This window comes from Lissotriton vulgaris, chromosome 4_1 (assembly GCF_964263255.1).
Source record: "Lissotriton vulgaris chromosome 4_1, aLisVul1.2, whole genome shotgun sequence".
NCBI lineage: Eukaryota > Metazoa > Chordata > Amphibia > Caudata > Salamandridae > Lissotriton > Lissotriton vulgaris.
Window position 1 is genome coordinate 65,605,504 of NC_141691.1, and position 27,693 is coordinate 65,633,196.

The 27,693-nt window shown below is 45.8% G+C and overlaps 1 protein-coding gene and 1 long non-coding RNA gene across 2 annotated transcripts in view; one reads left to right on the plus strand and one right to left on the minus strand.

Annotated features, from left to right (window-relative positions):
* Positions 1-27,693, minus strand: part of ANHX (anomalous homeobox) — a 128,289-nt gene that overhangs the window by 98,333 nt on the left and 2,263 nt on the right. Inside the window, exon 2 of the mRNA XM_086966710.1 lies at positions 1,739-1,862. Within this exon, the coding sequence (XP_086822836.1) occupies positions 1,739-1,862 (124 nt within the window). The remainder of the gene's footprint in view (positions 1-1,738; positions 1,863-27,693) is intronic.
* The window catches only part of LOC147718380 (uncharacterized), a 212,504-nt gene that overhangs the window by 34,061 nt on the left and 150,750 nt on the right, over positions 1-27,693 (plus strand). The gene's annotated exons all lie outside the window — the stretch shown is intronic.

The window sequence follows — 27,693 nt, forward strand, 5'->3', positions numbered from 1 at the left end:
CAAATGAGATACAGCGCTACTCTTTCAGGTTGGCCGCTGCAGTGGAGGTAGTCGACACTGAACCACTTGGAGGCAGCATAGGAAAACCAGGACAACGGCAGTGTTCACGTCTTTCTGGCACTTGTTGTAGCAAACTGTCGCAGGGCAACCTGCCACAAGTACTCACATTTAAAAATTGATAACGACCTCTCCTTGAGGCCCACAAGTAAACCTTTTTTGTAATAGATGACAATACATAACAACAAATACTGGAATTACAAGTTACACAACTTAAAATATTACATTAATGCACATTTGTAAAAACACAAAAACATTTGAAATTAATTTGTAGCCATCAGCAGGCCATGGAGGAGCACATATTAATTCCAGCGCTTTCTTTGCTGAACTTATACCCAACCTCAACATCACTGGTCTCAAATGGAGTCTCCATGACATTTTCAGATATGGAAACACAAACACAACAGCCATTGGTGTCCAAACGGCTACACCTCAAGAGATCACAAATACACTTCTCTCCAGCAAACCTATGCAATTTAAATATGACAGACCAGAAACACAGGCCCCTGCTAAGCAAACTCAAAGAAAATCATATCATTGTATCAACCTGTTAGAATATATATATTTGGAATAGCTAACCACCAGCTGTAGGCAAGGGTTGTCAATTGTTCGCAGATTAGCTTATCGTTCTCAAAGCTAGAAATCTGCCCAACTCGTTTATTTATTAATTTAATCTGAGTATGACTTGAAAAGTTTAATGAGCAGGACTGAAGTAAATTAAGACTCTCCATTCCAAAGTTAACATTCTTCATGGCAGCACCACCAGTAGCATTTGCAGGAGGCCCCCACTAGCACCCATCTTTGCTTTCCAATTAAATAACTACATCCAAGGTTTTATAAGAAACACTTGTAAAACCCAGCTCTAACCCAATACCTTAAACTGGAAAATATTTCCTTCAGGAAGAATGGAGAACTTTCCCCTCTGCTGTATTCAAGTAGGATCACCTTCTGAATGGAATGCATTCAAGACAGGACAAATCAAAGGCAGCTACATACATACATTTAGTTTGTCCCTCCCAGACACCAGTGAGATGTTTGCCTGTGCTGATTTTCTGCCCCTCCCAACCCCCGGGTTCTTTACTGGATTAATGGGAGTGGGTTGAAGGCAGGGCAAGAGAGAAGTGTGTGTGTGTACATAGGTATGAGGTGCTTGCAGCCAGTAATGAGCCCAAGGGTTCCTGGTGGTTGCTGGGAGTGTGGGGGAGTCTGACCTACTTTGGAAGCACAAGTAGTGACAAGCAGTTGACCAGTCTGCAGGACAAACCAGATCTGCCTGTCAAAAGGGTAAAGCACAAAAGCAAAAGGCCAAGGGACACCCCAGCTACAGATGAGAACACAGCCTGGGAGTGGGGGTCGCTGTTATCCTATGAAGGACTATGTATTAGAGGTATAATTCATACCAAGTCAGCACAGCTAGGAGGTTCTAGACCCCTCCCAGGTTAACCTCTGAGTATTTTCATCACTTTTCACATCTAGTGCTGGCTGAGGCTTTTCGAAAGCCAAGCTGATCTTTAAGTGTCATTCAGACAAAATATTTGGTGACTACCAGTTAACTTGTGTGCATGATGGATGCTAGTGGGCAATGCGCTGTTGGGGGCCGCCTCTGCAAACCCTGATCCCTCCAGGAATAGGCACCCTCTGTCCTTAGGGGTAACTCCTCATGCTGATGCCTTGTCCTCACCCTCTGCTCCTTGGTAGGGTGCACGGTCACCTGAGCCGCAAACTCCATCAGTCTCTGACGCGCCGAATGAGGGAAATTTCGGCATGGCTTTCCATAAGGGCACAGCGCCGCAGGTGGAGGGTGCCTGGAGGAAACAAGATGGACACCTGAGGGCACGTGCATTAGGCATAGCCTGGAGACATCTGCATTAAGGTATACATAGAAAGCACCAATGTGGAGGGTATCAATAGGCATGTATGTATTATTTCAAAGTTCACTAAAATATCTCTACAATATCACCAAATATCAGGAAAATTGGGAGAGGGTTCTAAAACCCCATGTAATTTACAGAGCGTATGGTGTGATGTCACTTCAGCAAGTACAGTAATTTTCAAGACCTGGGTCCAGATTTGCAGTATGATGGGCACCCCGCCAAGGTGCCGGGGAAACGCAGCCCCGCGTCTGAATGTACAATTTCCAAAGTGTGGCAGGTTCCAGCTGAATGCTGGATCTGCAGCGGGTGGACAGGTGGCTGAAAAGCCCTGACCTCAGCTCTTAGGGCACAGCCCCTGATGGCCCCGGTCATCCCAAACAGCAGACCCAGCGGCCTGAGCCGTTTGCCCATCTCATTCGCTTGCCATCGTCTCATCAGCGCTGCCTTTATCCACCTACGCCATGTCTCCTGTCTGGTCCCTTGCTTATCCCCTATGTAGCTGCCTCTGACTCTTGCCCTCGCTTCCACAGTCTTGTGAATATAACCCCTCTGCTGCCATACCTGTCTGCACCTGGGGTGCTAATGTGGGTCCTACTAATGCACCCCCAAAAGTGTGTGTGGAGAAATAACCTTTCCAGGAGCAGCAGTCATAATAGCATTCAAGTGGAGATAGTTTTCTCCTTGTAGATCAGAGCCATGTTCATGCTTCCTGTGCTCAGTCCCACTCTTGACAAATCTAAAGGGCAGAACTGATCATGACGGATTTTCTGTTGAACATGAACTTTTGCTCTAAACGAAAACTCAGCTCTCGGGTTGAATTTTTTGTGTAACAAGGAGATGGAAGCCCCTTCAGAAGGTGAATGGTCATTGGAATGACCAGTGAAGAAGCCAGCCCTGAAAAAACCAAAGGATCCGGCATTTGTATGGTGTAGAGGCATTCAACACACAAGTAGAGTGCACTAATGCATGCAGTCATGCAACCAAAGCCACTTAGTTGCAAATAATAATGGTCTACTTACCCTAAACATATAGAATGTGTACACCTTTGTAATCCTTTAAACCAATCTATACAGCAGATTGCCAGCTATCATTACCCTCACGAATGTCACTAGATATCGCTTTTGTTAAAAACAAACAAAGGTGAGGGGAGCTGTAAAGCACTGCAGTTGGAGCCCCACCACTTGGGGGTTGGACAATCCGGGGCCCACATAGATCCTGACACTCCAAGTCTCCGTATGGACCAGAGAGTGCCCCATTCCCCAAAGGCACCTAACGTAACCTTCAAATTGTGAATACTAAACGGAATTGCTATGAACGAAAACAGCTAAAGTTCCAAGTTTCCCCAGATGGAGGGGAAGTAGCCCCACTTTGATCCACAGTGGTGCCCATGGCCCCCTTCCACACCACTGAAAGCCCCACTCATTCTCTGGATTACATACATGGAACTTCAGGGAAGGTCATGGGAGGTCTCAATTGTGCCTTCCGCAGCACTGTCCATTGGCCTGTGTCTTCGCCATCTTCGCCTCACATGCCACCAAGGGGGATATGTACAAGGAAGTGGCAGACCGCGGCGTTAACCTCCTTGTCTTAACGCCGCGTTCAGCCACTTCTGAAACATAAGACTGCACCATATTTATAAGAATGTGGTGTAGCCTTGCGTTTCCCCATGCGATGGCGCTAAGCATAGCAACTTAACTCCAACGCAGGCACTCTTGCACCATAGTGAAAGGGTGTCTGTGTGCAGGGGAGGATTGTTTATCTGAAGGAAGGTGTCCCTTCCTGCACATAAACAATCCTAAAATGCCATTCTGTCACTTTCATGTGTGCTGCTTCATGCAGCACACATGAAAGTGATAAAATGACATATTTTAAAGGTTTGTTTATGTACAGGAAAGGACAGCTTCCTGTACATAAACAAACCTTGGCATTTTGCTTTTTCCATGTGTGCTGCACAAGGCAGCACACATGGAAAAAGCAGAAACGAGGAGAAATAATGCATTTCTCCTCGTTTCCCCAACTTAAGACCAGGATTTACCTGGTCCTAATTTTGGTGTTGCCTCCTATGTACGCCACTCTTGTACATAGGGGGCAGCGGCAAAAGAAATGGGTGTTGATGTGGAACGACCACCGCAACACCCACTGCCCACCCCGTTCACGCTAAGCATAGCCTGAAAGGGGGCCTTATGTACAAGGCAGCGTTAAGCTACATTAAGTGGCTTAATACTGCCTTGTACATAAGGAGCAGCCCCTGTCGCCACCACAACGTCGGTAAAAGTAACTTTGTGGTGGCAATAGGGGCTTGTACATTTGCCCCCTAGTCTCCTAAGTTTCTGTAAGGTCGCAACCTAAGATTTTTCTGTCTCTCAAGCTGTGGTTAACCGTTTATGCCTGTGTCCTCTTATGCCTGTTTCGCCAAACCAACCACCGCCCTGATCTCAGATCTTTGTTAGGCAGTCTGTTCCGTCATCAACTCTCTCACCTTCTCCTGCAATCCGCAGTACCAAATGTACTTCAGGTAGGGTTTTCATGAAATGTTTCTGGATGCCCTATGTGGAGATAAGTTGAAACAGATGACCCCAGTGGTTTGGGAAGTCCTTCTCTGTGAGGTGTTCCTTCATTTGTTGGAATTCTCTCCTCTGCTTAAATATGGAAGCTGCCAGGTCATCGTACAGTTGCAGGTTGTACTCCACAAAAGCCAGAGTCCATTGTACGCACCATGTTCCTTTTCTCTTCTTTCTCCTTGAAGAACTGCACATGTGAGAATATCTGGCAGTGCATCAGTCATAATACCCTGCCCCAGACACTCTATGTGTGCAACCTAATCAAATCAACAACTCACCGGCCGGCAGTGAATATGGTGCAAGAGTCTCTGAACATACACATATATATCCAGGCCTTCTGCATTACAAGGTAATCCCCAATTTCTAATGTTATGCCACCAGGGCCTATTCTCAAAGTCTTTATAATTCAGTATCAGTTCCTCGTAAACCAGGACTGCTTTCCATATGATGCTGTTCCTCTGGGTACTTGTTCACTTTCATTTCAAGATCTGCTACTCAGTTACCTAGCTCCCCCACATCTGTCTGTAGTTGGTTGGAAACAATCATCCTGGTCTGTGATTGGGGGTGAATGTTTGATTTGTTCAACATTCTGTCCATCATCTGTCCTTTGTGCATTTGTCGCCCTAAGTGGGAAGGGTATGCCCAGACGTGGGTCCTGTGCTCGCTATGCCACTGCATTCAAGCTAGCCTGGCTGATGAGGGGTGATACCCCGAAACCATTCTCAGGATGCTTGTTTCCGGTGCAGGGAGGAACTGGCCTGGCAGTTCGGGCTGGACTGTTCCCATGGGGAGCAGGGTCAAGACTGATTTGCATATGGTTTGATCCAAACTAGAAGGCGTGTCGAGCACAAAAACAATGGATTTAACCCAGATCCGTGACTGGAGGTGAATGTTTGATTTCTTCTGCATTCCGTCCATCTGTTTTTTTGTGCAAATGTCACCTTAAGCGGGAAGGGTATGCCCAGACGTGGGTCCCGTGCTCGCAATGCCACCGGATTAAAGCTAGCTTGGCTGATATGGGGTGATTTGGAGTGTTACTCCGAAACCGTTTCCAGGATGCTGGTTTCAGTCCAGGGAGGGCCGGGCAGCTAAGGCTGAACTGTTCAGATGGGAAGCAGGGTCAAGAACGATTCGCGTACGGCTGGTCCAAACTGGAATGGCATGGCGAGCAAAAAAACAATGGATGTAACTCAGATCTGTGACGGGGGATGAATGTTTATTTTGTGCAGTATTCCGTCCATCATCTGTTCTTTTTACACTTCTCACTACTGAAGAACTGCATAACTTCAGTTGAGAGCAGTGCTTACGGTTTAGGGGCAGTCCTGTCCCAGTGGTCAGGAAAGAACGAGTAGGCGGTGATTTATGCATCAAATCCTCTAAGTGAGACTGAAAGGCAGTATTCCGTCATCAAATGCATGTGTCTGGACAACACATCATTTAAAAAGAATTTGGGTCTGAAATATATACTGTATACCAAACCTAAACATTTAGTGCAGATGTTGTCACCAGAGGGATGGCTGATCTCCACTGCATGAAATTCAGGACTTGGTTCCAAGCTTTAGAAGCAAAGCATTGTTATATCCTATGTACCAGGAAGCAGGAACCAATCTGCGGACTGCCTGTTCCGGTTACGCTGCCCAAGTAATGGGGAGTGTGGATCAGATGACTGCAAATTGGAAACGTGTGCATGCATTGGTGATGGTTGTGCCATACAAGGGGATTAGGTGTCTGAAGAAAACTGGCTGGCCTAAGATACTAGGTACAAAGTTCCTCTTTGTGTAAACAAAAAGAATTGTGAGGAATATCCTCCAAGCAAAAACATGAAAAGTTCTCATCATTCTTTTCCCCGAGTTGCACTCCGATTAATTGTGGGAATTTTGTCTTTTGCAATGATAAATGTATTCCGCCAAGACATGTGGAAGACTTACGAAAATCTGTCGTAAGGGGATGCTTGCATTTACTGAGACGCCTTACATGCAGGCTAGGAATGGATGCAGAGGTAGACAGTTTGGGCAGACACTTTGATGCCTGCTACTTATGCGCCAAGAGCTGCAAACCTTCAACTCCACCAATGCAACCTGTTCCATGGCCAATTTTTGTTTTGCAAAAAGTAGATTTTGACAATGCCGGGCCATTTAAAGAGCTGCCTGTACGCATGTAGTATGTCCTTGTCCACATAGATTATCATTCAAAGCTATAGAAGATCATGTTTACGGACAAATGGTCTCTGCATGGCGAACACCAGAAAAGATCTCAGTCGAGTCGAGTCGAGTCTACTTCTCCTGAGGCACAGCCGGGAGCGCTTATTTTAACCTGTTCTGAATTTGTGTGTTATTCTTAAAATCACTTGTTGCGCTATCTGCCCTGACACCTAGGCTCTCTCCTGACGTACCCAGGGAGACCACGATCGTCTTGAGACCCACCCAACGCCCTAATTAGCAAGCGCCAGCGCCAGCAGCCTGTGAGCCGGTCTTTGGCCACGCCCACTCGCTAGCGGCCACGCCCACTTGCCTACATAAACAGAGCGGCGTTCATGCTCTGATCAGAACCTTCTACTTCTCCTGAGGCACAGCCGGGAGCGCTTATTTTAATCTGTTCTGAATTTGTGTGTTATTCTTAAAATCACTTGTTGCGCTATCTGCCCTGACACCCAGGCTCTCTCCTGACGGACCCAGGGAGACCACGATCGTCTTGAGACCCATCCAACGCCCTAATTAGCAAGCGCCAGCGCCAGCAGCCTGTGAGCCGGTCTTTGGCCACGCCCACTCGCTAGCGGCCACGCCCACTTGCCTACATAATTCATGTGCGCCCCACGTACGCGCAGCGGACGGGCGCAGCGGGCGCGCCGTCAGCGCGCCGAAGGCGCGCCAAAGGCAAGCCCGTCTGGGCCCGTCCGGGCCCAGACGGACCCAGGCCCAGAAATGCTGCCGGACACCCCATGTGAGCGTGTGATATATACCGGAGACATGCTCCGCGCATTGCAACCAAGAACTACCTTGGCCTGTCACCATACGCATATTGAAGGTAAGCCCTTCTATTACTGCACGCGCTGCACTCCATCCCCCACTGTATCCACCAAACCCGGACTCAAGATTGGACTTCTGAACTGTCGCTCCCTCCCCAAACATGCAATTGAAACAAACCTGCTCATTCTAGACCATGACTTTGATTTGCTTTTTCTTACGGAAACGTGGCTATCAGACAGCACCGACTCGGACATAATCACGGCCCTGCCCTCAGGGTACCTCTGTCAAGCACTACACAGACCCAAAGGGAGGGGCGGGGGGGTAGCCATAATTTTCAAGGAGCATCTTACCTGTAGAATTTCTGACGCCCAAATCAAGGACTGCGAAAGCTGCCAATTCTCCATTCAACCCTCCCCTGCTCACTCTCTGTCGGGGTTACTGATCTACCGTCCCCCAGGCTCCCCGGGAAAATTCCTTGACGCCTTCATGGAATCAGTCGCTCAGCTAGCATCTTCTACCGGCAATTTCCTCATTTTAGGCAATCTAAACCTACATTTTAAAGACCCTACAGACAGGTTAGCCGCTGACCTTCTTCAAGACCTAGCGTCACTTAACATCCGACTGATAAACAATGAACCCACCCACGAGAAGGGACACTTATTGGACCCCGTCCTTTCCAATGCGATAACCATCACTACGGAGCATCCTCTGATCCTCCCCTGGACGGATCACTTCCTTGTCCCGATCTCCTGGGAACCCCCCCCCCACCAAACCCCAATCCTCTAGAATTCAGACCATTGACAGACGATGGCACAAACTTGCACCTGGAGAATGGGCCTCCGCTTTGGCAGAGTCCACCCCTGAGCTCTCCAGTGACCTCGCTACCGCTGACAAGCAGGTCAATGATTGGATAACCTCCTCTCTGGATGCACTCATCCCTAAAACCTTCTCCCTTAAACACCCCAAAAGAGTAGCCTCGGCTCCATGGTACACACCAGAGCTCAAAGCCCTGCGCCAACAGTGCAAGAGGTCGGAACGCTCCTGGAGGAAAGTCAGATCGGAAACAAATAAAGAGATCTATTCTGCTTCTCTCCTGAATTACAAAACGACCATCCGTAAAACCAAAATCACGTTCTTCCAGGAGAGAATAGAGAAAGCAGTATGTTCCAGCAAGGAATCTTATGCTATCCTAAAAGACCTTCTGAAAACCCCTGCACCCGGACCTAAACACCCCATTGACCCTACAGTTGACCAAACCAAATGTCAACAATTGGCGGATTTCTTTCACGGGAAAATCCAAAAAATTCTCGAGTCGATCCCCGCCGCAACTCTGGGCAAGGAACCTGATCCCCCGCAATCCTCAACTCTGTGCCGCCTCTCCTCTTGGGGTCAAGTGACGACTGAAGAAGTGGAAAATACGCTTATATCCATAAAAAGCGGCTCCCCTAAGGATCCAGCTCCACTCCGAATTCTTAAAAAGGTAGCCCCCACGATCATCCCTACTGTGACCAACCTAATTAACACCTCACTCCAACAGGGAGATGTACCCCTAAGTTGGAAGGCAGCGGTCGTGAAAGCCCTGTTAAAAAAACCCTCCCTTGACCCCGAAAACCTGTCGAATTATAGGCCCATCTCCCTACTCCCAGGAATCAGCAAAATTGCTGAAAAACTGGTTAATAGAAAACTTTCCCAGTTCCTGGAAGCTAATAACATACTAAAAAGCTCCCAGACGGGCTTTCGCCCAGGGCAGGGCACAGACATCGCCCTCCTAGCCGCGGTTGAGGAGGCCAGAACGCTATTGGACGGAGGAGGATCAGTGGCAGTGATCCTCCTCGACCTAAGCGCGGCCTTCGATACCGTGAACCACCAACTTCTTATCAAAAGACTCAAGGGAGTCGGTGTAGAAGGCTCCGCCTTAGCCTGGCTGACATCTTTCCTGGCTCAACGGACCTATCAAATTTGGGAGAATAACGCACACTCCTCCGAAATTCCCCTCCAATGTGGTGTGCCTCAGGGCTCCTCCCTGAGCCCCACACTATTTAATATCTATATGTCCACATTGGAGGAGGTCATCATCCCTTTCGGAGTGAGTGTCGTCAGCTACGCCGACGACACACAATTGGTTGTGTCACTGTCCCACCCCAAACAACAACCAGCAGACCTGTTTAATTGCCTTGTACAGGTCCATCATTGGATGAACTCTTCCGCCCTAAAACTAAATGGGTCAAAAACGGAGGTTCTGCTCCTAGGCCCAAAAGGACTCACACTGCCCCCGAATATCTGGCCAGCCTGTCTGGGCCCCCTTCCTGAACCCAGAGAGGAAGTAAAGAGTCTGGGAGTGTGGCTTGACACCGACCTCTCGTTCACTGTGCAGGCAAAGAAAGTGGCCGGGAACTGCTTTGGACTGTTAAAATCACTGAGGAAAGTTCTGCCCCTCTTGCCCACTGATTCCCAAAAGTTGCTAATTCAGGGCCTAATAATCTCGAGGCTTGACTACAGCAACGTAATATACTTGGGCGCCCCAGAGGTGACTCTGAATAAACTTCAGAGAATTCAGAATACGGCGGCCCGGATTCTCACTAATACCCCCGCCAGAGTATCGGCCAAACCGGCCCTAAAACTCCTTCACTGGCTCCCTATTAGAGAGCGGGTCAAATTCAAGGCCTTGTGCCTGACCCACAAACTTCGACAAAATCAAGGCCCCCCTGCTCTCAGGAAATTTATCACACCCTACAAACCCTCAAGACCCCTCCGCTCTGGCACAGAAAACCTAATTGTTGCCCCCAATTTCAAGAGAGCCCGATCCGGAGGAAGGCGTTTCTCAGTCCAGACTGCACGACTCTGGAACACACTCCCCCGAGCACTGCGCCTCGAACCTCAATACCTCCGCTTTAGGAAACAGCTCAAAACTCACCTCTTCCCACAGTGAATCACTCTTGGCCCTTACCCTGCTCTGCTGTTCCCCCCTCCTCCTCCCTCTTTTTCCCTTTCCCCGTCCCACTGTACTTAGGAGATAGGTTTTGTTTTAGCGCTGGGATACCTCCGGGTGACTACGCGCTTTAGAAAAATAAATAATAATAATAATAATAATAACGGCACCACCTGGAGGGTCAGATCAGGAAAAACACTGTGGGTGCCAAGACGCGGGTCTCCTCGGGCAGTGATTGTCCGTAGCAAGAGCACTCCTTCAGGCATCCGAGTCGCTGATGAGCCCCACTGGTTGGGTGCCAATCTGTAGATTTTGATGTTCCTAATCATATTACTTTTCTGTTTGATTTGTTTATTGCTCTTGGAAGTTCTCAGCAGAGAAGGATACCCTGAATGTATCATCACTGCCAGTTCTCATTAATGGAAATGTTAGAAATCCACAATGTTGGTCACATAAAAATGCTATCTATGACCCCCAATGTAATGGCCAGCTAGTAAGCTTCAACAAGTATCTCAGAGAAAGAATCCACCTGGCTCTTGTAGGGCAAATACCTATCTATTAGGGAGTTACTGTGGGCGTATAGAATTTATTTCACTTAAGTCCACCACAGGTGTCTCACCTTTCCAATTATTGGAAAGGAGGCATCCTACTTCCTCGATGTGGCAGTGGTGGCTCAAGTCTAAGTATCCTTTTGCCAATAGTATGGGCGATACTGTGGACTTGGAGAAGTTATAGACTGAGGTGACATCCTGACAAGGTAGGTCCAAAGAGTGCTACATCTTCATTCACATGGCTATGACCCCTAGTATATCTGTAGGCGACTTCATCAGGATAAGGATTTCAAATTATGTTTAAATAAATTTCAAATTTCAAAGCTTTATTCGACATTTGTCATAAAAGCATCCTTCCTAACCCTATTACAATAAATACTACAGCTAAAAATAGTTCTAAAATACATATTAAACAATGACAGTCGAATATTATACATAAAAAATACAAGAAGATTTTCAAATATTCCTAAAAAATTAGTTTCTTTTGAAAACAATTCATACAATGGAATGATTAAATTAAAGCAACCCTATTTCATATTATTGTTACATTTGACTTTAGAGTGCACGTGAGAATTGCCCATGCCCAAGGAAGAAATTTAGCTACAGCAACTACAAATGGTGTGGAACAATCAGATTCTAGTATTCTAAGGGCTATCGATTGACTACGGGTGCCAATGTTTAAGCACACTGGCTTTAGCCATTTACGCCTAGGGCTAGCATATAATGGGCAACAGAACAACAAATGGGAAATGTGCTCTATTTGATCTTTACAATGATAGCAATGTTCATCCCACATTGGAGACCAGTATTTTTTAAAGGCGTTCACTGGCAAGGTTCCTATACGAAATTGAAAGTATAGTTTCCTATCATGTGGTCGTTCTATTATATCCCAATATGTTTCGCATGATGGATACATTTTAATATCACAAAAGCGAGTTGTCAGTTTTGATTGGGAACCTTTACAGAACATTGTTACATACACCATCTCCCAATATAATTCTTTCAATTTTGCTTTCGTGGGAAAGCTAGCCACATCATGATTGCCCCAAAGGTGTTCCAGCTTTAACAATACAAGAAGCCCCCTTAGTTCTTTTAGCCATTCAATACAATGAAAACGATCGAACTCAACAACATCCGCCAGAGCTGCAGCGTAATGGCTCAGCTCTGGGGTCACTATCAAGCGTCTCCAATACAGGAGTGGCCGTAGTCTAGCTATGTCCTCGATGTTTTTTCTGCCAAGGTCCAATTTCAAAGGAGTTGTGGGTGTACTTTGGGGGACCATAACAAGCCCTCGTAAAAATCTGTTTTCTGCACGACCCAACTCTCCAAGATTTGAAAACCCCCATAATTCAGATCCATATAAGCAGGCGCCTAATACTTTCATATTGTATATTTCGAGTGCACAATTAACCGGCTTTGTTAGCGATTTACGATGTTTTAAAGCAACTGCGCCTGCAAGCTGGTTAAACTTCAATAATGTCTTGTTAATATGCGATTTCCACTTCATGTTTCCCTGGAGGGTGATGCCTAGGTAAGTAAAAGCATCCACTTTCTCTAAAGGGGTACCTTTGTATTTGATTACACCTTTGAAAGAGGACTGATAGTTTAGGCACATGAATTTGGTTTTGGTAGTATTCAGTTCAAGGCCCCTACTATCACAGAATTCACCAAAGGCATCAACCACTTTTTGGAGACCGCTCGGGGTGCGTGAAAGTAAAAGCGTGTCGTCCGCAAACATTAGGACTGGGACGTGGGAGCCTGCTATGATTGGGGCATCGCTTGGGGATTTCATTAGGTGGGCAACAATTCCATTTATGTAAATTGAAAATAGTGTTGGCGCAAGGACGCACCCTTGCCTTACTCCTCGTTCTACTGGGAAAGGGTCTGTAACTTCTCCTTGCTTGCCCCATCTGATTTTAGCGAAATTATTTTCGTGGAGGCGAACAAGGAGAGTGAGGAGTTCCTGGCTTAATCCTACATCAGCCAGGCTCTGCCACAATTTTTCTCTAGGGACTAAATCGAAGGCTGCTTTTAAGTCCACAAAGACAGCATACAACGAACCCTTTTTAAGTGTGACATTTCTCCAATAGATGGTTATGAAGTAGAGAACTTGGTCAACACTACTAGTCAGTGGACGGAACCCTGCCTGGTAGGGAGACAATATATTCTTTTCGTCAATCCATTGTTGCAACTTATTCTGGACTAAGCGCCCCATCAGTTTTTGTGCTGTATCTATAAGACTGATGGGTCTGTAGTTTTGGGCTAATGTTTTGTCTCCTTTTTTAAATATGGGGATTATTTCTGCTCCCTTCCATGAATCGGGCACTTCCCCTCCCATCGCCACAGCATTTGCCAACATTTTAAAGTAAGAGCACCAGGAATTCCGGTCCGATAAAAATACGTTGGCCAGAATACCATCCATGCCTGGAGCTTTTCCCCCCGCTATGCAATCCAGTGCTTTGCTCACATCCTTCTCATTAAATATTTGATGTTTAAAAAAGATGGATGGGAGAGGTTGATCAGAAGTGTGGGCAGGATTACGGGCATACTGTGGTTTAAAAAACTCAGTCCATTTATTTATGGCAACATTATTTTGAGGCTGGGCAGCTATCCCTCCCCTCTCCCATTTTACTATGGCCCAAAAACGCTTAGAATCCTTTGCTGCACAGGCCTCCTTCAATTCCAGCCAGCCTTCTTCATCCCAGCGTTTCCTGGCCTGTTTTTGGGTTTGTCTATAAGCGTCTCTCGCCCTCCTGATTGCTATTACATTGCCTGTTTTCAATTCCAAGCTCAGGTTGAGTCGTGCCACCCTACAACTCTTATCATACCAGCCTTGCCTTGGTTGAATTTTTTTCGCTTTACAGGGATCTGCTCTTTTAGTGAAGAAGCTTTGTATTTTAGAAAAGAGGTTTTCGTGGGCCTCCATCATGTAGTCTTGGAAGCTAGACATCCCTTGGTGGGACTTGATGTTATTTACTTCATCGACTACTAGTTTTTTAAGTACCTCTAGTTTTGCTGCGTCCTCTATTAGCATTCTCCATTTGAGATGGCGTAGATTATTCGAGCATGTAACATCCTGCGTCACCATTCCATTATTATTAGTGTGCACTATAGACTCATAATGGGAATAAAAGGTCAATTGCAAAGGGTTGTGATCACTTTCTAATCTTTCTTCTACAACCATGTCTAGCATTTTACTCCAGATCCTTACATCTAATAGTATATAATCAATTCTGCTAGTTGATCGGCCGTTGTCAAACGTATTATTCCCTCTTAAGTCGGAAGGCGAGCGCCCATTTACCGCTCTCAGGCCTCTAGCTAGACAGAGACTTTTTAGCTGGATTGCCACACTACTCCATTTTTTAATCGCCGGCAACTCCAACTGGGGTATTCCCCACTTGGCGTCCTCCTCCTCAGACAAGATCCTATCCTCATCACCCAAGGGCTCAAAAGTGGCATTGAAATCCCCACCCACTATTCTTTGACTTTGTGGTGTTAACATTTCAATATTCTGCTCTAAAGTTGTTACAACATCTGAGGATTTGCCACTAGCCACTCCCCTGGCATAAACATTGAACAGGATAAGCTCTTGACCATTTTCCCATCTAATGTTGAGTGCCATAATATCATTAGATGGTTTGGATAGTTGTTTTATAGTGCAGTTCAAAGACTGGCGTATCCAGATTAGCAAGCCTCCAGAGGAACGTCCTAAGCGATTTCTGGTTGCTGGGATGTAAAAATGTAAATACCCCTCTCGAAAGGTTGGAGTGAGAGACCACGTTTCTTGCAGCATAATGATATCATGTTGGTCAATAAAGTCAACCCATTCCAGTGTAGTTACTTTGCTTGCTATGCCTGCAATGTTCCAAGATACAAGGGACAGTAGTGTGGTTTCTTGTTGTTGCAATAGCTGGCCACTTTCATCATTGTTTGCAGGTGCTTTACTTTCTGCTGATGCTATTTTTCCCTCCCTTAATGTAACCTTGGTCCCTTTCGCCTCTCTAATGCAGATAGTACCCTCTGTAATTATCTTTGGCTCTTCGGGTGCAGGGTTATTAAATACCATGGGATCTGATTTCTGTTTGTCTATTTTCTGATTGACCAAGTGAGTACATATCATATTTCCTACACTTCCATTCTTTTGCATCATCTGTCTATTGGGAGAGACTGGTTCACGGCTTGTGAGTCAATCACATTCGTTTAAATCGGATAAAGCCGAGAAACAATTTTCCAGATTTAGCCCCCAATCACAAGCTGGTCCACCCCTAGCCCTTCTGTTTCCAACTACTGACCACTTAGTCCTTAGAATACTTGGCTTAGCCACAAGGCCTCTTCTGCTATAAAAAAAGTCCAACGTTAGTGGGATTATTTCTGCCGTTCTACTTTGTGGCGTAAAAATATTGAGCAGAATGTCTGGTAATACATCTGGGCCCTTGAGGTTTAGTACCACACAGTCTCCCGCAAATTTCTTGGCTTGAGTCCCTATCCACTTTACTCTTCTTGCTGTTAGCAGATCTTCAGACAGCTTTTCTTTGCCCCATGGTGATATTTGCATATTATTACTTAACCACTGCAAAGATTTATTTAAAAGGGAATCAGAAGTCTCAATCTGGTCTTTTTTCAACGGTGGGACATTGGCAAGTACTAGAACCAGGAGTGAGGCTTCCACTATCAACTCCACAGGGTTTGATCCTATGTGGAGATCAGGTGTTAAAGCATTCCCTTTGGTTGTCGGAGGGACTACAACTATGGAGTTGTTAAGATCATTACTAGATCTGGTAGGACCTATCTGGGTTGGGTCAGGTATGACTTTTGGATTCCCTGTCATATTCGCCTGTTTTTCATCCATTTTACTTATGATTGAATTTGGTATTTCCCCCATGTTATCATTTGTTATTTTTAAAAGGGTCTCCAATTTGTGTACTTTATCGGACAAATGGTCTATTTTGGATATGAGAGGTTTGATTATCCGTGATATCTTAGATTCTAACATGCCCATAAACTTGCTCGATAACAAGTCGTCCCAATCTATGGTGCCATTCCCTTCCTCCCTTATTTCTTCAGTGACACTTTTATGTTTGATTTTAGGGGGGTTGCTGGTTTTTTACTACTGGACCGTAATCCTGGTCTTTTGGGGGGAACCTTGGTGGACCCTTTGGCTGCTCTTGGTGCGGGGACTGGCGTTGGTGGAGTAATGCTCTCTTCAACTATCTCTAGATCATTGCAGGACATATGTAACTCATCCCCCATTAATAGATCAACATTTATATCTGGTTGTGGGGCATTAGGTGTTATAGAAGCATTTGATACTGAGCAATCATTATTTTCTTCAGTGTGTACATCTATTACATTCATTGCATCAGAATCCAGTTCAATCAAACCTAAAGCTTCTCTTTGAGCACACGGAGGAGAGTCATTAAGCCCCAAAGAAGACCTCCGATCACTATTTATTTTTGCCACCCTGTGTACTAAATAATTGTCCATAGTATTGGCAGGGGTGATAGGAGTTTTCTGTTTCGACATATGGGAGGTACACAATCCTACTACAATTTGAGCAAATTTGTAAGGTGTTACAGGCAAGATGTTAAACCTTGCGTCTAATGACAATCAATAGCAGCGGGGCGCATAGACAATTGACTCACGATACTGATGATGTTAGAGTCCTGGTCCAGTCCAGTCGTGGCCAGTCTTGGACTGTCTTAGACTGTCCGCCCTTTGTCCGGGCTTCGTCCGGCTCGTCCCGCGCGCGTCCCGCGCTGCGGGATTACAAGGCAGATTAAGTACACCTGTGGGGGTGTGTCGGGAGGCTGAGTCTGTGTCCCGATGTCTGATGGACACTGTAGTTCACCCTCCGATGGTACGAGCAGAAGCCCCCTGCTGCGAGCGTTTCCCGCGAGGCGGGAAACGCAAGAGGTGGCACAAGTATTCCTGGGCAGAATCCAGATGAAAAGACAGGCGTGCTTCTCTGCCAAACGTGGCCCCCAGTCAAACTCCAAGCAAGCAAAGTCCGCAGGTTAGTAGAACAGTCAGCCGCACTGCGGGATTGCAAGGCAGATTAAGTACACCTGTGGGGGCGTGTCGGGAGGCCGAGTCTGTGTCCCGATGTCTGATGGACACTGTAGTTCACCCTCCGATGGTACGAGCAGAAACCCCCTGCTGCGAGCGTTTCCCGCGAGGCGGGAAACGCGAGAGGTGGCACAAGTATTCCTGGGCAGAATCCAGATGAAAAGACAGGCGTGCTTCTCTGCCAAACGTGGCCCCCAGTCAAACTCCAAGCAAGCAAAGTCCGCAGGTTAGTAGAACAGTCAGCCGCACTGCGGGATTGCAAGGCAGATTAAGTACACCTGTGGGGGCGTGTCGGGAGGCTGAGTCTGTGTCCCGATGTCTGATGGACACTGTAGTTCACCCTCCGATGGTACGAGCAGAAACCCCCTGCTGCGAGCGTTTCCCGCGAGGCGGGAAACGCGAGAGGTGGCACAAGTATTCCTGGGCAGAATCCAGATGAAAAGACAGGCGTGCTTCTCTGCCAAACGTGGCCCCCAGTCAAACTCCAAGCAAGCAAAGTCCGTAGGTTAGTAGAACAGTCAGCCGCACTGCGGGATTGCAAGGCAGATTAAGTACACCTGTGGGGGCGTGTCGGGAGGCTGAGTCTGTGTCCCGATGTCTGATGGACACTGTAGTTCACCCTCCGATGGTACGAGCAGAAACCCCCTGCTGCGAGCGTTTCCCGCGAGGCGGGAAACGCGAGAGGTGGCACAAGTATTCCTGGGCAGAATCCAGATGAAAAGACAGGCGTGCTTCTCTGCCAAACGTGGCCCCCAGTCAAACTCCAAGCAAGCAAAGTCCGCAGGTTAGTAGAACAGTCAGCCGCACTGCGGGATTGCAAGGCAGATTAAGTACACCTGTGGGGGCGTGTCGGGAGGCTGAGTCTGTGTCCCGATGTCTGATGGACACTGTAGTTCACCCTCCGATGGTACGAGCAGAAACCCCCTGCCGCGAGCGTTTCCCGCGAGGCGGGAAACGCGAGAGGTGGCACAAGTATTCCTGGGCAGAATCCAGATGAAAAGACAGGCGTGCTTCTCTGCCAAACGTGGCCCCCAGTCAAACTCCAAGCAAGCAAAGTCCGCAGGTTAGTAGAACAGTCAGTTATGTTCAAAAAGTAGAACCTGGAATTTTAGACCCATAAAGGCCATCAAAGTCAACAAAGGTAGTGTCACTACCCAGAATAGGAAGATGTTGGAGTTTGAAGAGAGTGTCTAAGCGTGAGAGAGATGTTGTATCCACTGATGTTGGTGTAGAATCGAACAGTGACAAAGGTTATAAAGGAATTGACCGATCCACTGAGTTTCCTGGCAAACAGCCTACACTCGGAAGGAGTTATTTTCCCAGTCCCTTTCCGGAAGATGTTTCTGCAAATCTAGATTAGATTCTGAGATACATCAGGTAGCTGCAGGTGTCCCTCTTGGTAATGAAACAATCGCTGAACACATGAAAAACTTTCCCAGGAGCAGAATTCCATCATGGAGAATTATGCACAATGATTGACTCCGGCCCACTTGTTGCTATTGTTAAGGATGAAAATGTGTTGTATCTGTCTTCTTCCTTTTGTTTTGTGTTTCTTTCTTTCACCCTCTTCCTGTATTGGTGTACCTTAGAATGCTTGGGGGCCGAACATTTGAGGGAGAGTGGTTGAGATCATTCTGATGTCGACCGCCACTGCCGACAGACATATCCTAAGAAATAAGTGTTATTAAGCTTCCGTTGTCTGGTGCTTGCCTTCTGTCTCAGCAGACAATCTCCCCATTTGCAAAGCCCCAGTGGGAGAACAGCCTCTTGTATGTAATTTCTGAAACGAAGGGAAATATTTAGCAACACTTTGCCCTGCCCCCAAAAACAATTTGTGCTGGAAAGTAGTCCTTAAAGTAACATAAATAGCACTTTTTGCTGCTTTGTACTACTTTCAGCCTGATTACAAGTGGGTTAGTTAATTCCAACCTATGCGTAAACCTGTTTACGCAAGTGTTGTAATTACAAGTTAAAATGCATTTAACATATCCGATAATTATCAGATACGTTAAATACCTCAAGCTTCGTTAAATTTCAGCAGGTCAAACCAGTTGAAATTTAACAGGGGAAATAGTCAAATGTATAAAAGTTTTAAAGGTGTAGCTTTTTGTACTGGAAAGGCACCCTTACAGTACAAATTCTAAGCTAGACATCATTCACACTAATTTGCACTGCTGTGCAAAGGAGTGTTTGTGGTGCAAGGCAGGCAGTTTCTGCCGCAGTTCTGGGGAAAAGAGCAGGAGTTGTATATCTTTGTAAATATGTCTCTGTGCTGCTCTCTAGCCGTACTGCAACACAGCACAGCAACTTTGGTCTATCCACAAACTTCTGTTGGAATGGTCAGAAGGCTCCAGCTTGCGCAAAAGATGAGTGCTCGGATGGTGAGACAAGTTTCCCACTGGAGATTTGAGTATGATTCCAGGTGGTATCAAAATGTAGGGAGCATTTAATGAAATGATAAGCACATAGGGCTCGATTCACAAAGGTAAACTTAGACCAAAAGTCTAAGCTCACAACTTTCAGTATTCACAAATGTAAGTTACAAACAGTTTATTTTCGTCTGCGCTCGGCGGAGTTTCTGCACTCGGGGTGGAATCACCACACTCGAGGCGGATCTCCGCCCGAGTGCAGATGTAAAGATACTGTTCGAAGCTCACCTTTGTCAATACCGAAAAGCAGTTAAGTTAGACTTGTGTTCTGAACTTAGACCAAAAGTCTAACTTTACCTTTGTGAATATTGCCCACTGAGCTGTTGTTAAAGCACTGTGAGCATTACATTAGCAGAAAGTAGGATTCTTGTATGTCCTGCTTTTGAGATGAGGGAGCATTACCTGCAAAAAAAACCGCATGCTATTACATGCAACTACAACACCAAACATACAACTCAAATTGTGTGCAGAGGGTCAGAAATAACAATAACTGTGCAGATTCAAAAGGCCCCATTGATCACACAACACCACAGTACGGAAGATAGGGATGCCTGGCGGTTACCAGTCAAATTAGACCTTTAGTTAGCACCAGTGTAAAGGTTTTTTTCAATTCTCTGCAGTATTCAAGCCCCACAGCGCTACTCTGAAGTTGTAACTGTTGAGAAATAAAGCAGATGGTCTCCAGCCACAGCCCAGCAACAGTTTAGCCTGAAAAATGTGGTTTTGTTGTGAGGAAAAGTGAGTCTGAAACCATGTGCATCGCCAGTACATCAATATCACTACATTGAGGTTACTACAGCGACAGAGTAACTATAGCGATGACCACTATATCGGAAAAGGTAAGTTCAGTAACAAGATTAAATGAAGCACAGGGCCAAAACATGTAAAAAAAAAAGAAAGATATCTAAAATAAATGTATAAAATTAAATACAAAGAAAGATGCCTCAGTGATTCACTGCCCCCTCACTAAATAAGTACATTAAACAAATAGAAATATAATTCATTTAATTTAAAAAAGGGAGGAAACAGAGTTTGGGGGTTCCCCCATCACAAGGTAAATTTTTTTTTCAATGTTTGATTTTTAGCAAAATGTAAATTAATTAAAATGTTTTACGAATTTAGAATAATGGATATGTTCAGCTTAAGAAAACAACGGTAAGACATTAAGGGAGAAGGTTAGAAATAATTTAACAATATATTTAGTTTTAGAATGATCAGAATATTAACTTAAATAAAAAATGTATTTAGGTATTCTACCAGGATAAGTGACAACAGATTTAAATAAATTAAAAATAATTTTAAAAAACATAATGGGTAAAGCTAGTATTAGTGTTAAGTATAGGAAAAAATAATTTTGAAATAATGTAATTAAGTACATATTTTAGGGTTATGCATATGGTAGGGACAATTAGAACCATTGAAAATAATTAAATGCAATGAAAATATATTACAGTAAAAATTTGAATTAGGTTAACGAAAATAATTAAATTAAATATTTGAATTTTTTGAAAGAATTATAATTATGGTTGAGAAAAATCACTCATTAAATTTGAAAAAGACAAAATAAGTTAAAAAATAAACAACAAAATGAATGTAGGGCCAATGTAGTCGATAAAACACACAAGAACAACTTTATCTTGACAATGCAGTGGTTGACCATGTTTTGCCACCAATGTAGCTGTACGTCAATGTAGTGACACATAAGCATAATCCTTGCCTCTTTCAAAGGGCAGGAAACACAGAGCAAATTATGTGTCTTATCACTACTCATGATTGCATCACTATCCGAGTTTCTGATCATACTACCTAATGGGGTTCTTTACTTCTGCACATGCAGGGACCAATTCTCAGAATCAAATAGGCTAATCTACACCTCGGGGTTACTTTCCTCACATGGGTGCAGAATTATTTATTTTTGGAATTCAAAAAGGGTTGCTAGGTTACACGTGGAGACTTTACAACAGTGATTTCCATCTTAACATGATTAAATACATAAGGGTTTCACGGTCTTGATGCCTGGTTTTGTTTTGTTCACTACTTCTGGGCCTCAGCGGCCTAGTCTTCACAGACTTAGGGCCCAATTACGATGTCGTCAGGAAGGCCATCCAGGGCCGGCCGGAGTCGGACTTTCCAAACGACTCGTACTGGGATCCGGTTCTACCAAACGAAGCAGTACGATGCCCAATACCCTTCACTTACCGAATGACTTGGTCACTCCGAATCCGACTGGATTTTCCTAACGAGAAGCCTCCGGAAACGCAGAATGGAGTTGTCCAGAGGCATTTCCCAGGCCAAATCCCAATGCCCAAGTACGATGTGTACTTCCTAATGGGTGAATCGATCGCCACAACCAACACGTCAGAGCGTCCGGAAGGGGAGTATTTCTGCTCTGAATCATGCCACAACACGATTCCTATGACCAAGACTGTGCTGCCATGTATCCCATCATGCATGTCATCCCTATATTCTATATCTACGAGAAATACTACAACCCCAACCAACGCGTTCATCCCAGAAGGTAAGTCAGACATCTACCTCCAAACAGTAATGCCACTACCCTGCAAAAGGCAACATAAAAGAAAGCAGGGGCACAACTACAGTTAAATTTGGGGTGGGGAGAATACTTCCAGCAATGTAGAGGCAATTTTTGGGGAGGGAGGGCTAATAGTTCCAGCAATTCAGACCGAAAGGGGGAGGCTGGGTTGTTAATACTCCCAGTAATCTCCCACCATAATTGGGAGATGGAGGTCTAACACTCCCAGCAACGTAGAAGAAAAATTGGTGTTGGAGGCTAATACCCCAGCAATGTATATGCAAATCTGGGTTTGAGGGGCTCTGGCCAGCAGTTTTTTTAACCTCCTTCGCACATCATAATACCTGTTCCTGATATGATCCGTTGTGCGCAGGCAAGGGGCCTCAGTATTCACCTTGTTGACTATCCTGTCCCGCATCCTATTTCTCAGTGACAGGGGGGTCTATTGGACTTGGTTCTCAAATAAATGTGGCTCTGTGAACCTTGGGTGCTTCCTTGGGGCCATGGTGGGGGAGAGGGTGAAAGTGAAGGTGAGGGTGACTGTGAAGGTGAGGGTGATTGTGAATATAAAATAGAGTGTTTGTTTATAAGAATTTTTTTTTTAATACATTCTGTGCAAGTTGTGTGGTGGGTGAAGTGTGAGTGTGTGAGGCAGAGAGGCAGAGACCAGGGACTGTGGACAGACTCCTGAGACCTGGCAGCAGTTGTGCTAGAGCAAAGGATCACGGTCAGGTGTTTGGCCCTTTATGTAGGTGGATTGGTGGGTGTGGCTAATAGTTTGATATTTTTTTTTCTTTGAATTTGCCATTGCCAATGCTTGTCTACACTGTTTTGACAATCCCCACTTGCCATTTGTAACACAAACATACACGGTTCAATAACCGTGTCGGATGCATAGTCATCTGTTCACGGGGTAAATCGATTCTGATTTCTAACAGGAATAATATTCTTCAGCGTTTGCGAACGCCTGGGCCGATTCGGTCGGATGTATTGTGTCCCGAACAAATCAGTGGGATTTAACATGCATTACAGCATGATCCGTCGCTCGGAGAGCTCGCGGTCGAGCCGTTCGGAAAGCATTCCGGAAACGATTCGGTAGGAATGCTTTCCTAATGACATCGTAATTGGTCCCCGAATCTGCCAGAGATAAGGGTGAACCCTTCTAGTAGCCACAATATTACTAAAACAGAAAACAGCCAAGCATATAGTGCCTTCCAGAAGGAGCCCCCAGGAGGAAAAAAGCACAATGGGCAAAAATCTCCAAAAATAATCCATCAATGCTCCAGAAGGCTGAGATGACTTGACCCCAGATGATGCCAAGCGTTGAGCTCGAGATAGGCGGGGTGGATGGAAGCGGGAGTTGCCGTCTTGAGCAATGATACAGAAAAGGAATAAGGGAAAGTTAAATAGGCAAAGGCTCAGGAAGAAATCCAGGAGCAAGGAACCCGACAAACAACTACTCAAAGCGTTGCGACACAAAGGGTAGAAAGAGTCAATTCCTTTTATATATCAGCACCTTGTGTTACCTCTATATTGGTTTGGGGAAACTATCAGTAACTTGCAGGGCAGCAATTACTTGCAATTACCTCAACAAGAAATCCTGGGAAGGAGAAGGCCAAATAGGCCACTGATATAGTACGCTTTGTATACAAGGCGGCCCCCACAAAGAAGAATGCCACAAAGAAGGACCGCACCGGTGGAGCAGTCACCACCTGGTAAATCGCAAAGAAAAAAGTGCGGAGAAAGAATGCCATCTCGTCCACCTAAGGCATGCTCTCCATAGAACCGTGATTAAACAACAGGGGATGGTGATGGACAGAGTTTCTGAATTAAGCAGAATACTCTCACCCAGTCAAAAGATCAGGGCTTGATCCAACACCGTTTTTTAGCTCACTGCACCATCCCAGCTCAGAACCTGGCTATATGCAAATTAGTCTGTCCCTGGCCCAGTGCATCATGGGAACAGGGCAGACCAAACTACCAAGCCAATTCTTTCACTGGGAAGGAAACAAGCTTCCGGGGACCGGTTTCTGGCATTACAGCCGTCTTCGGCCCGGCTTGCTTGCATCCTGATGGTGCAATGAGCAAGGGACTCACGTCTGCGTATACCCTTCCACGCTTATGGTGGACAAAATAATTAAACAACAGGGGGTGGTGATGGACAGAGTTTCTGAATTAAGCAGAATACTCTCACCCAGTCAAAAGATCAGGGCTTGATCCAACACCGTTTTTTAGCTCACTGCACCATCCCAGCTCAGAACCTGGCTATATGCAAATTAGTCTGTCCCTGGCCCAGTGCATCATGGGAACAGGGCAGACCAAACCGTGGGCAGGACAGCGACTGAACTAAATTGGGAAGCAGCATGACAAAGGTTACATTTGCTCATGTGAAAATCTGTTGAGTAAGTGCAAATGAACTAGCTAACATATTTTTCTTTTTCCAAGGATAAAAACACTTTTCCCTTCTAAAAAACTCCTTCCCCTTTTTTCCCCCAACTTTTTACTTCCCACCACGGAGGGTGATTTATTTCTGCTCTTGCCAGGAGTTAATTAACAACTTTTTCCTAAGCGCAAAAGGGTCAATGTTGAGTTTCTGAATACTGCAAATATGTACTTTGTTGGAGTGCACAAGTGCTCATGGCATTCTGCCCTGGAATGCCCACTCTGTAAACACTTCCAGTCCCTGGAACAGATTTTTTCCCACAAAAAAATCTTTTGCTTGAGTAAATCCTTTTACAAGTGTAAAACCAACTTGAGCTAATTCCGGAAGTGATTTTGCATTTGGAAAACTATGCGATAACTGTAGTGTCCTCCCCACCCATGGTACCCGCTGATGACAACACCACACATGGAGCTTAGCATAATACATCTTTGTTCTTCTGCGTGTACACAAACTCAACATTCTAAACCTGCAGTCACTTCACTAAGCTCAAACGCGTATGTCACCGTTCTTCGGAGCTCATCAGGAGCCAAAAGTGTTCTGTCATTGCTAACTCACAAGACACTACATCTCACTTTCTGGAAAATAAATAATTAAAAAAAATTACAAATATATACAATTATAACTCTTCAATGAGCCTTCCCAACCATGACTTCGGAAACTGGGCACAGGCAGTCGAAGTGTCCATGATCTGCATTGGAAATGTATGATCGATAGCAGTCAGAGTCTCCAACTGTCCTCTCAGACTCTGGAAACTTGTGTGATAAACCTCCCAGGCTGTTAGGCATTCACTGGGTGTCCTTTTCTGGTCACAAAATGAAAGGGCTCAGCATCAAAGGGAGCATCAGATTTCCGTTTTCTAGGCTGATGGACAAGCACTCGTGCTCCTCTGGTAAACATAATGTCTTGTGCATGTCGGCGCTTGTCTGGATATGCTTTCACTTTTCTTTTAAGATCCAAGTGCCTTAAATGGGTTTCTTCCTCAGTACTTGATCTTCTGTTGGTCCATTGAGTTAACTTGGGCATCATGGCTTCCCTGAACGTCAAAGTTGCAGGGCTTCCACTTGTGGTCGAGCGAGGGGTCGAATGGTAAGCTTGAAGAATAGAATTCAAGACCGTTTTTAAGGTTGAGCTTTTCTAATACAGCATGCTGAACAGTTTCTTGAGCGTGATATCATGTTTGAGCAATGATTCAAGTTATTTTTCAACAGCTTCTTGTTAATCAAATGCAGTTCGTCTATGTCTCTGAGCAAAAGGACGGACATCCTCATCAATGTGTTCTTGTGGTTTCATAGCCTCGAGTTTTCCTAATCCATAAAACAAGGAAGGGAACTGATTCACTATTTTGCGCTGAGCATTCATATTGTAGATCACTGATATCAGCTGTGCTGAAACTTAGCAAACAGGCACTTAAAGCTGTGCCTTGAACTACATGAATGGGTGCTAGTTCTTGTGTTTTCTTGAGTTTCGTTGTTGCTACAAAGAAACCTTGACTTTTTAAGGGCATCGATACAGCCCGTGTATACAATTTCGATTTTGATGGCTTAAGTCATAGCGATGGAGATAGTTCATTGTATTTCTCCTCAGGCATTATATTTGTCAACTCACCACTGTCGATAATTAAAGGTATCCAGCAACTGTTTACCTTTAGTGTAATCTTCAGACAATGTCAAGTCAAGTCAAGTCAATAGATTTATATAGCGCGCTACATACCCAGAGGGTCTCAAGGCGCTTGAGGAAGGGTGGGGAATTACTTGTCAAATATCCACGTTTTAAGATGCTTTCTGAATGCTAGGTGGTTCTGAGTAAGGCGGAGGTGAGTGGGAAGTGAGTTCCAGGTTTTAGCTGCCAGGTAGGAGAAGGATCTACCTCCCATGGTGGTTTTGTTGATGCGAGGTACAGTGGCAAGGGCCTGGTTGGAGGATCGTAGCTGGCGGGAGGGGGTGTAGAAGGACAGTCGTGTGTTGAGGCATTCGGGTCCGATTTCGTAGAGTGCTTTGTGTGCGTGGGTAAGGAGCCGGAAAGTAATCCTCTTATTGACGGGGAGCCAGTGGAGGTTTTTCAGGTGACCAGAGATGTGTTCTTTACGCGGGATGTCTAATATGAGCCTGGCTGAAGCGTTCTGGATGCGTTGGAGTTTTTTCTGGAGTTTTGCGGTGGTACCGGCGTAGAGGGTGTTTCCGTAGTCCAGTCGGCTCGTGACCAGAGCGTGGGTGACTGTTTTCCTAGTTTCGGTGGGGATCCAGCAAAATGTTTTTTTGAGCATGCGAAGAATGTTGAAGCAAGATGAAGAAACGGCGTTGACTTGTCTGTTCATCGAGAGTGAGGAATCCAGGATGACGCCCAGGTTCCGTGCGTGGTCCGTCGGGATGGGTGCTTTTCCAAGGGCCTCTGGCCACCAAGAGTCATCCCAGGCGGAGGGGGAGGTGCCTAGGATGAGGACTTCTGTTTTGTCTGAGTTCAGTTTCAGACGGCTGTGCTTCATCCATTTGGCTACTTCTTTCATTCCTTCATGCAGGTTGGTTTTGGCAGTGTTAGGGTCTCTGGTGAGTGATAGGATCAGCTGGGTGTCGTCGGCGTAGGAGATGATGTTGAGGTTGTGTTGGCGTACGATGACCGCGAGGGGGCTCATGTATACGTTGAAGAGGGTGGGGCTGAGTGAAGATCCTTGTGGTACGCCGCAGATGACTTCAGTGGCCTCTGACTTGAATGGTGGAAGGCGGACTCTCTGGGTTCTTCAGGTGAGGAACGAGGTGATCCATTCCAGTGCTTTTCCTTGGATTCCGACGTTTCTGAGGCGTTGTAAAAGGGTGCTATGACAGACCGTGTCGAAGGCTGCGGAGAGGTCGAGGAGGATGAGGGCGACTGTGTCTCCATTGTCCAGTAGAGTTCGAATGTCGTCTGTTGCTGCGATGAGGGCGGTTTCAGTGCTGTGCTTGGCTCGGAAGCCGGATTGTGAGGAGTCGAGGGATTTGTTGGTTTCGAGGAATGCGGCGAGCTGGTTGTTGACCGCTTTCTCGATGACTTTGGCCGGGAATGGAAGGAGTGAGATAGGGCGGTAATTTTTGAGTTTGTTGGGGTCAGCTGTGGGTTTCTTCAGGAGGGCGCTGAGTTCGGCATGTTTCCAGCTTTCCGGGAAGGTTGCGGAGTTGAGGGAGCAGTTGATGACGTCTCGGAGGTGCGGTGCTATAATGGAGTCTGCTTTGTTAAAGATGTGGTGAGGGCATGGGTCTGTGGGGGATCCTGAGTGGATAGAGTTCATCAGACGGGTGGTGTCCTCAGTGGAG